This window comes from Mus caroli, chromosome 5 (genome assembly GCF_900094665.2).
Source record: "Mus caroli chromosome 5, CAROLI_EIJ_v1.1, whole genome shotgun sequence".
NCBI classification, from domain to species: Eukaryota; Metazoa; Chordata; class Mammalia; order Rodentia; family Muridae; genus Mus; species Mus caroli.
The window spans coordinates 62,092,588-62,103,541 of record NC_034574.1 but is presented as its reverse complement, the minus strand read 5'-3'; the positions used below and the strand labels follow the sequence as shown (position 1 = coordinate 62,103,541).

General features: G+C 38.3%; 1 protein-coding gene across 1 annotated transcript; it reads right to left on the bottom strand.

Annotated features, from left to right (window-relative positions):
- Positions 1-2,058: 2,058 nt before the first annotated feature.
- LOC110294695 (voltage-dependent anion-selective channel protein 1-like) lies at positions 2,059-3,556 on the bottom strand. Its single transcript, XM_021163092.2, is given in 3 exon segments — positions 2,059-2,788; positions 2,790-3,012; positions 3,450-3,556. Coding segments are annotated over 3 exon segments (852 nt in total). The 5' UTR covers positions 3,548-3,556; the 3' UTR covers positions 2,059-2,257.
- Between the last annotated feature and the right edge of the window lie 7,398 nt (positions 3,557-10,954).

The following is a 10,954-nucleotide window of genomic DNA, read 5'->3' as shown; positions in this document are numbered from 1 at the left end:
CTTTCACCATCTGGTAATCTCTGGTGTTAGTTGTTTTAGTTGTCTCTGGCTGGAGCCTGTACCTCCTGTGATTCTCTTATCCTCTGTCAGCAGTCCTGGGAATCCAGCTCTCTTCTGAGTCTCAGTGGTCAGAGTACTCTGCAGGCAAGGTCTCCACTAGCAGGGAAGGTGCACAGAGTTCTGGCGTTCCGACCTGCCTCCTGGCTGAAGATGAAGGCCTGAATTAGGGTCTGTCCCAGAAGATGTGTTGCCTCTGCAGTCTGCATGCTCAACTGCACAGACTGGTCTCCGAGGGACCCAGGACACAAGGCGGCTGTCTCATCTGCTCTAGTGGTCAGAGCCCTCCCAGGCGGCCACCTCTCTTCTGGCGGGGAAAGGTGCCCGATATCTGGAGCACACTTATGGAGGGAATCAGCGAATTCTACTAAATCGTATGGAATCAGGCAAACCACCACCCAGCCCATCCCATCCGGATCTGACTCTCCTTTCTCCCCCTCTCCCTTTACTGTTGTGGGGAAAATTATAAATAATACTTAGCTGCCCATATATAAATAATTATAAATAATAAATTATAAATTATAAATTATAAATAATACTCACCTGCTCTGGCAGTCAGAACCCTCCCAGGAGGACACCTCTCCTCTGCGGGGAAGGTGCCGGGATGTCTGGAGCCCGAAATGGGTTCTGTTCCAGAAGCTGTGTTGCTTCTGCAGTCTGCTTGCTTACCCTCTGCAGTCTCTACTCTCACCTGTGCAGACTGATCTCTGAGGGACCCAGGACACAAGATGTCTAGTCAGAGCCCTCAAATTTATACTCTTACGTCATTAGATTTCTATCTAAGTTAATCAGGAATTGGCTCATTTCATTTCTAAGTCAATTATAAATTGGAAACTCAAATCTACAAATATAATATGAATCATGTTTACTTATCATAGTATTGATCTTTTCATAAATAAGTGAATATTGACAATATTCAGAAAATAAATTCTGTATGATTCATTAAACATCATCAGTCATTCTTCAGGACACTCCGACTTTGGAGTGTTAGTACTCATTCTCTATTTATAGGTATGCCCAACATTATTTATTAAATCTATTTGTAAAACATATATGCCTATATTGAGCATACATGTATTATCCCCATTATTCTTCAATAATCTAGTTTATATATTGTGTATAAAAATATACTCCTAAACAACAATTTATATAGCATTAACTCTGGTTCAGTATTATCAGTACCCCAGTTATAATAAAAAATATCTATGTCTACTAGAAAATTTCCTAGATTCCTAGAGTACAGAAAACTATTACTATTATTACTAAAATGATTATTTTATATAGAGAGCTTGAGTATCTTTAGGTTTTATTACTTAGAATTCTAAAACTTTTTTTTGAAGTTTCAGTATTTTATTCAAGTTTTATTTTAAGTGATGTTAATTACAGCATTTGAAGGGGAGGAGCTAATTCCACACAAAATGGAAGACTCTATAATGTACCCATTAAACTGTTAAAAAATAGTGGTGAGGCTACAAGAGGAGTCAGTTGAGATCCCTAGTGTTGTCAGGGTGTGACCACAATCACCGCCCAGCTCAGAGCCAGAGAACCCGGAAGCTATTTCATAATCTGTTGCAATGGCAAAGAAGGAATTAAAAAAAAAATAGAAGAAAGAAAACCACACCACAACACAAGGAAGAATTAAGTCCTGAATGACTGGCTCCATCATGCCCACCCTCTCCACCCTAAAATAGCACAAAAGAAATAGCTAACCACACCCTAAAGACTACTTTTGGTGTAAAACAGGTAAGTGATGGGCTAGGATGGCAACAGGGCGCGATGGGAACAGGGTGTGAGGATCAGTCTAAAAACATCCCTTTCACGCAGATGTGTACATGCTTCCGAACAGATAGGATCTGGACACCAGGGTTCGATGCTCGGGAAGTCACAATTTCATCTGGGGACTGGATACAGATTTACAAAGGACCCACATGTTCCCAGCTTTCCACTTGTAGCCTGGCATCTCTACAGGGGCTCCTCCCCAACTCACGCCTATAGCTAAAAAGGACCATTTCAGGAATGGGTTTTTGCTGTACCTCTGAAATGGTAAACACCTTAAAGCCGAGTCATCCTTAGCCTGGAGGTCTAACGTGGTATTTATCAACTCTCGCATCCCCAACATACAACATTAAAAGGTACACTAAATTCTGAAGGTAGCTATGCTGCACAATAGTTTAAAATTAAACGATTGTACAATATTCATTTATGCTTGAAATTCCAGTCCTAGGCCAAGCTTGTGGCCACCCGCATTGACGTTCTTGCCGTCGAGCAGGGCTGATAACATCAGTTTGATACCTGGTTTTAGGTTCTGAGTGTACCCTAAGCCAATCAGGCTAGAGTTGTTCACTTTGGCCGAAAAGCAGGCATCAGGATTGACCTGATACTTGGCTGCTATTCCAAAGCGAGTGTTACTGTTTCCTGCAGTCCAGGCGAGATTGACAGCAGTCTCCAACTTCTTGTTCACTTTCTGGTAAATGGACCCACCAAACTCTGTCCCGTCATTCACATTAGTATGAAGCTGGAATTCATCCGTCTTATAGCCAACTGCGAAGTTGCTCTGGGTCACTCGGAACTTCGAGGTCTCATAATTCATCTGGTAACCAGCCAGCCAACCCTCATAGCCAAGCACCAGAGCTCCCCGGATCGAGGGCCCAGCGATGTCAAAGTCCACGTCACAGCCTAGGTTGATGTGCTCCCTCTTGTACCCTGTCTTGATTTTAGCATTTTTTTTCCCCAGTGTTCGGCGAGAATGACGAATCAAAGGTGAGTTTCAGTCCACGAGCAAGCTGGTCTTCCACAGTGATCTCAGTGCCCAGGGTGTTGTCTGTGTTCCACTTCTCTGTAAACGTCAGCCCATACTCAGTCCATCTGTACTTGGTTTCCAGGCTGCCGTTCACTTTGGTGGTTTCCGTGTTGGCAGAGCCTGAGCTGGTAAATTCCAATCCATTCTCTGACTTCATTTTCTTTCTTTCTTTCTTTTTTTCCTGTGGTATGTATTTTTATTTTTATTTTATTTTTATTTTTTTTATTACGTATTTTCCTCAATTACATTTCCAATGCTATCCCAAAAGTCCCCCATACCCCCCACCACTTCCCTACCCACCCATTCCCATTCTTTTGGCCCTGGTATTCCCCTGTATTGGGGCATATAAAGTTTGCAAGTCCAATGGGCCTCTCTTTCCAGTGATGGCCTACTAGGCCATCTTTCGATACATATGCAGCTAGAGACAAGAGCTCCTGGGTACTGGTTAGTTCATCATGTTGTTCCAACTATAGGGTTGCAGATCCCTTTAGCTCCTTGGGTACTTTCTCTAGCTTCTCCATTGGGAGCCCTGTGATCCATCCAATAGCTGACTGTGAGCATCCACTTCTGTGTTTGCTAGGCCCCTGACTTTGTTTTCAAATCAAGTTTTATTAAGCCAAAGCCGTAGCCCTTGGTGAAGACATCTCTGGCGGACTTGCCAAGATCGGCGTATGTGGGAGGCATAGCCATGTTCTCAGAGGCGGTGATGGTGGGAGCAGCGGCAGCTATGGCGGGGGTTGCAGCGAGGAGCAGAATTCTAAAAATTAATCCTATATGGATACATTTGTATGATGTTTTTAAAAATGAAACATATAATTTGGCATTCAGTTACAATACCTAATCATTTTTAATTTGGTACAGATTTTCTAAACTTAACTATATACAATTTGTATATAATAAAAATATGTATTTACATGATTCATTCACTCATTCTGCAAAATTTATTCATTTGTCAATGGTTGGAATATGGCTGAGATCTGAGCCTACTATCTCTATCATCTTTGTAGTACCACTACTCATTGGATAAATGCTTTGGTCATACAATGAATCAAGGCACATTACCCAATCTCAGTCTATAAAATTTTAATTTTTAAAAAAAATTTACTGCTCAATTTCATCATCTCATCTCTGGAAACCAAATGAGATAGACATCTGCAATGGCTTACATTGAATATATGTCCTCACACAATACTATAATCTCTTCCTAAACATGTATAGTCTGAGTTAAAGGAAAGCAATAATTGTCTAAGCTCTCTGGAGTTTGCAAGAACTTTGATCCATTTCAGATGCTCGGCCTGAAAGAGCAATACGGGACTTGTTCACCTGGTGTAAGCTGTATTGAAAAGTGGTCTGTCAAAGTGCTGTCTTTGGTAAGAAAACATGAGAACTGGTGATTTAAATCACACTATGTCTGGATAAGATGGAGGGAGAGTAGTGTCCATTACAAAAGAATATCATCTGGACTGAAGATACAATCTAAAAGTACCAAGATTTGCACAATGACTACATAGGCTACAAGCAACTTGCTAATTCCAGAGTAAATGCATGATTACTTTTTGACAAAATCAAGATTTACTATTTTACTATGGTTGCAATACATAAAAATTATCAGCTATATGCTTATCTGAATTACTTGAATCTTTTCTTTTAAGTTAGCATATTGGTAAGCATGAATTATGAACTAAACAGGTTAGACAAAACTTAGGAAGTATGATTCAAAGCCAATAAAACTCCAGAGGTTGTTCTCTACTTTTATATTGGTGAAAAAATTTCATACTCAACCAAGTCAGGTACTCTTTTCATTTGATTTTATTGTCCATTAAACACTGGCTCAAGATTTTTCTGGTTCATATTCTGAAATTGATATGTATATTTCACTTGTGGCTATGTAGAATTTATTCCAAAGACAATAAATTTAGCAAAATTATATTCCAAATTATTTAATGGGGAAGTAAGCTTTTACCTAAGCTTTTTTCTGTCTTGGTAATTTTCTTTCTTCCTTCCTTCCTTCCTTCCTTCCTTCCTTCCTTCCTTCCTTCCTTCCTTCCTTCCTTCCTTCCTTCCTTTCTTTCTTTCTTTCTTTCTTNTCTTTCTTTCTTTCTTTCTTTCTTTCTTTCTTTCTTTCTTTCTTCTTTCCTCTTTTTTATTAGATATTTAATTGATTTACATTTCAAATGTCCTCTTTCCTGGTTTCCTCTCTGAAAACCTGCAATCTACTTCCCCCTCTCCCGGCTCACCAACCCACCCACACCCGTTTTCTGGCCCTGGCATTCACCTACATTGGGGCATAGACCCTTCATAAGACCAAGGGCCTCTCCTCCCATTGATGACCAACTAGGCCATCCTATGTTACATATTCAGCTGGAGCCATGAGTCCTGCCATGTGTACTCTTTGGTTGCTGATTTAATCCCTGGGAGCTCTGGAGGTACTGGTTCATTTATATTGTTGTTCCTCCTATGGGGCTGCTAACTCATTTAACTCCTTGGGTACTTTCTCTAGCTCCTTCATTGGGGACCCAGTACTCAGTCCAATGGTAGGCTGTGAGGATCCACCTCTGTATTTGTCAGGAATTTGTTGGAACCTCTCTGGAGACAGCTATAATAGGCTTCTGTCAGTAGGCACTTGTTGGCATCCACAATAGTGTCTGAATTTGGAGATTTTATTTGAGATAAATCCCCAAGTGGAGCAGTATCTGGTTGGTCATTTCTTCAGTCTCTGTTCCACACTTGGTCTCCTCAACTCTGTCCATGGGTATTTTGTTCCTCTTTCTAAGTAAGATCAAAGTATCCACACCTTGGCCTTCCATCTTCTTGAATTTCATATGGTTTGTGAATTGTATCTTGGGTATTCTGAGATTCTGGGCTAATATCCACTTATCAGTGAGTGTGTGTTCTTTTGTGATTGGGTTACCTCACTCAGGATATTTTCTAGTTCCATCCATTTGCCTAAGAATTTCATAAATTCATTGTTTTTAGTAGCTGAGTAGTACTCCATTGTGTAAATGTACCACAGTTACTGTATCCATTCCTCTGTTGAGAGACATCTGGGCTCTTTCCAGCTCCTGGCTATGATATATAAGGCTTCGATGAACATAGTGGAGCATGTGCCCATATAACATGTTGGACAATCTTCTGGGTATATGCCCAGGTATGGTATTAGTGGGTCCTCAGATAGTACTATGTCCAATTTTCTGAGGAACCACTAAACTGATTTCCAGAGTAGTAGTACCAGCTTGCAAACCCAACAGCAATGGAGGAGTATTCCTCTTACTCCACATCCTCGCCACCATCTGCTGTCATCTGAGTTTTTGATCTTAGACATTCTGAATGGTATGAGGTAGACTCTCAGAGTTGTTTTGATTTGCATTTCTGTAATAACTAAGGATGTTGAACATTTCTTTAGGTGCTTCTCAGTCATTTGGTATTCCTCAGTTGAGAATTCTTTGTTTAGCTCTGTGCCCCATTTTTGAATAGGGTTATTTTGTTTTGGAGTCTGACTTCTTGAGTTCTTTGTATATATTGGATATTAGCCTTCTATTGGATGTAGAATTGTTTAAGATCTTTTTCCAATCTGTTGGTTGCCATTTTGTCCTATTGACAGTGTCCTTTGCCTTACAGAAGCTTTGAAAATTTATGAGGTCCCATTTGTGAATTCTTGATCTTAGCATAAGCTATTGGTGTTCTGTTGAGGAAAATTTCACCTGTGCTCATGTGCTTGAGACTCTTCCCCACTGTCTTTTTTATTAGTTTCAGTGTATCTGGTTTTATGTGGAGGTCCTTGGTCCACTTGGACTTGAGTTTTGTACAAGGAGATAAGAATGGAGCAATTTGCATTCTTCTACATACTAACCCCAAGTTGAGCCAGCACCTTCTGTTGTAAAAACCTAGGATAGTGAAAACTATTCTCAACAATAAAAGAACTTCTGGTGGAATCACCATCTCTGACCTCAAGCTGTACTGCTGTACTGCTTGATAAAAACTGCATGGTGTTGTTATAGTGACAGGCAGGTAGATCAACGGAATAAAATTGAAGACCTAGAAATTAACCCACAAACCTATGGTCTTTCGATCTTTAACAAAGGAGCTAAAACCATCCAGTTAAAATCTCTTTCAAATATAAATAGTTAACATAAAGATAACTAGAATATTGATATGCATTTATAGTACATGAAGTTTATATGATATCTGTATATGTAAGCATATATATATAAGTGTATATGTATATATGTATATATATATGAAATATTTATAAACATATAAATTTTTAAATGTCCTAAGCTCTCTGACAACATCCAGGAAATCATTCATGCATTTACTATTTTGTATTTACTGAGTTGGTACAGTCTAAACTTCTGTTTCCAGAAATGTTTTAAACTTGTCTTAAGACTTACTGACTGCACTGATGACTACTAACAACAGGTTTAGTTTTAATACCATTTAGGATCCTGAAGGATTTCAAGACAGAATTGTGCCTCTTGTGGTTACAATGCTGATGCTCCAGGTAAGGACAGCCATGCTTTTTCTTCCTCTTTTCCATTCAGTGTCAACTAGAAACAAAAGGAATATGCTGCTCAAAACTAGTGTCTTTCACAAAGAAATTGGTGTTATTCTTTATCCAAGAACTTCTGTTGTTATATCTACTTATGCCAAAGCTCCAAATTGATTAACCTGTAAGAGTGAAAGATTTGTTTCAAAATCCTTTGTTTTCTTGAAGTCTACTATATTATTAGTTCTTCAGTAGATAGTTCTGCTTGCTACTGCCATCGTAAAAGTCTCAAGAAATGAATCCCTAAAACTTCAACTAAGTTCCAGCTTTTCCAAGATCCAACTTAAGGCTGGACAGGAATGGAGAATCCAGAAATATTTCAGCAGGATCAGAAGCTGGATTTTAAAATGCACAAACTCACAAATTTTTTCTCTCCTCTTTAATATTGTACTAACCATGGAGCCTGGAATAGAATCTGGCTTCCTGCCGAAAAAGAAAAAAAAGCTTTAATCCTCCCAAAGTGATTAATTTTCATACATGAAAGAAAGCAGAAAACACGATTCGTAGCCTTGGAGAAATGCCATGGAAGCACAGAGGTTCTTATACGTTTTAAATTGAACTTTGTAGGATGCGGCAAAAAGGTGTATCTGTAACAAAGATTGAACCCCTTAGAAAAGTACTGGATGGCACGCAAGGGAAAGGCTGGCTAAACTTTTGCCTCACTAAAAGGAGATTAGGTTTTAATTTGAATTCATTGTGCCTAGACTCATAACATTTTGGTTGCTAAGCAATATAGGCTTCTTTTGTGGACACCAGTGAGAAACATGGCCAAGGATTTTTATTTCACATTTTAAAATTTTCTTTTGTATCTACTTAAATCCAACAGAAATAATGGAGGTGTATAATGGAAACAATCCCTTATGTGTAGAAAGGTCCAAAGACTCATCATTAGGCATAATCACTGTATGGATGGTTGTCTCATTAACCTGTCCTTATTTGTATCATGTGCACTCTTAGAAATGACTCTGCTGAAATGGAAACAAATATAATTTACATTAAATAATAAGCTTTTTTTGAACAGATTAAAAACTGAAGAGATTATGAAACATTTAAATGGTCTTTAAGCTCATGTGGCATAAAATGCCTTTGGATTTGTTTCAGTCTTTTGACTTCTTATACAAAAAATGTAACACTATAATCCCTAAGTCTTGATGACCAATACTTATTCCTGGCTTGTTTGATTTGTTATCTACTTGGTATCAAGACTTTTATTCCTTTATTTACCTCCAAAAATATTTCCCAACAAATGCATAAGTCTTAACAATACGTTTCCCAGAAATAAGATTGAAAATTTAAAAGGCAAAATAATGTTATCAATACAGAAACAGTAAATGGGAAAGTTTTATTTTAAATCCAAATTTGTTTAACTTGATCATTTGTAAACTTTACCTATTAATGATCAATGGTTGTGTGTACATTTACAATAAATAGAAAACACCTCATTAATTTTTTGACATATTTCACAAACTTCTGTCATTTTATTAAATGTCTTAAAGATAGGCAAGAGGAATTCCATGTACTCCATTCACAAAATGGTGATACTGCAATCCTCCAAGTTTGCCAAGTTTGTTGAAATATAGCTAAACATACTGTCACTTTTTCTCAGAAAAAAAAATATTTCCTAAATATCAGGATAAATACATGAATATGAATTCAGATTTCATTTTGCAGACAAGAAGCAGCCTATGATTGAGAAGAACAGGTTTAACCTTGTACCTAATCTTAGATCAAAAACGAATTCTAGACTTGGATGGTTTTAGCATATTCATAGGGCTTGGATCAAGGTAGTCCTTTGTTCCAGTGCAGAAGAGTAGCATTTGCTCCTGCTTTGAATCTATCTGAGGAATACACAATGAAGACTAATGAGCAGTATAAACACTATAATAGAGTATTTGCAGTTCCTGTTGTAGAGAAATATCTGCAGGTGTTAAGGAATGATGTATAGAGGTTTTGTGATCATGATTTTGGCTTGCCTATATTTAAAACTCTGAAATTTGAAGGAAGGGCTAGATTTTCTTCAAAAGAAGAACAGGAAGGACTAATTGTAGGTGCATGTAATGTTGCCTAGTGGGTTCCAGCACTGACTGAGGTTTCACCTTTTAAATGTATTTTTCTCAATCAAATATGTAATAACTGCTATAGCATTTATGAATATGCATGACATATACCTAGGTGACAGCTTTGATGTTATTCAGATGTCGGACACTATATGTGTACTTACTATGTTCTAGTTAATTCCATACAGAAGTGGCAAAAGAATAAAGTTCACCAGTAAAATGTATAACACATCCTCTTCCTGAACTGGATAACTGAAGTCCAAAATCTTCCTTCCATATCAAGTAGTTGTTAGCAAGCAGGGGTGTTAAACTGATCAAGACCCCTGCTGTTGAATTAAGGAAGGCAGAAAGACGCTGAGGAGAAGGGTGACCCGGTAGGAGGACCAGCAGTCTTAACTAATCTGGACCCCTGAGATCTTTCAAACACTTGTCCACCAAACAGACAGCATACACCAGCTGATATGAGGCCCCCAACACATATACAGTAGAGGACTGCAGGGTCTGTGTTCATTCAGAGATGATGTACCTAACTATGAAGAGACTTGAGGCTCCAAGGAGTTTAGAGGTCAGGTAGGGTGGTGGATGGGGACATCCACATGGAGACAGGGGGGTAGGTAGGAGGTATGGGATGTGGATGTGGGACAGTAGGAGGGTGGATGGGGGAAATAAAATATGAAATGTAAAAAAAAAAATTAATTAAGAACAACTTTATAAACTGTGCTTTATCTATGTTAAATTCTTTTCCATTTAAAAACACATTATTGTATGAATAAAATGGTAAGGTATTAATGTGCACAGATTTATTCACTATGTGTCTACAATATATTTGCTAATGTATCTGATCATGTTGTAGCATAGCTGTTTTATATGCTAATATGCATTGATAGTCACTCATTTTCTCCAGAAATGTATAGTTTGGGGTTATTTCAATATGCAAATATTTTATTTTATATTTGATCATCTCCTGTATTCATATAATGTATTTTATCAAATCTTCCCTTCTATTTCCACTTTCCCACTACTTTCCCTTATAACTCAATGCACCCTTGTCTTTTTTAAACGCCATGTACTTCTGTCATTTGGTATATGGTGTAGAACCATCTTCAGGGACATAAGTCTTTCAGGGTCCAAATTCCTGAAGAAAATTTACCCTTTCTCTAGCAGCCATCAGATACCAGTAGCTTTTAAGCTAACTGTGTATTCCTGAACTCATCCTAATGCTCATTCAGGGACACTGGCAGGCTCAATCTGTGGACCATACCTAGCACCTGTGAGTTCATGGTTCAACATCCTTTTCTTGTCCAACAAATAATGATGCAGACTTCCATTACTTCTGGCTCTTAAAATCTTTATTTGCCTGTTTCAATGATGATTTGCTGAGATTTTGGAAATGTGTGTGTGTGTGTGTGTGTGTGTGTGTGTGTGTGTGTGTGTGTGTGATACAAATGTCCCACATAGAACTTAAAACACCACATCATCTTTTATCCACTATAC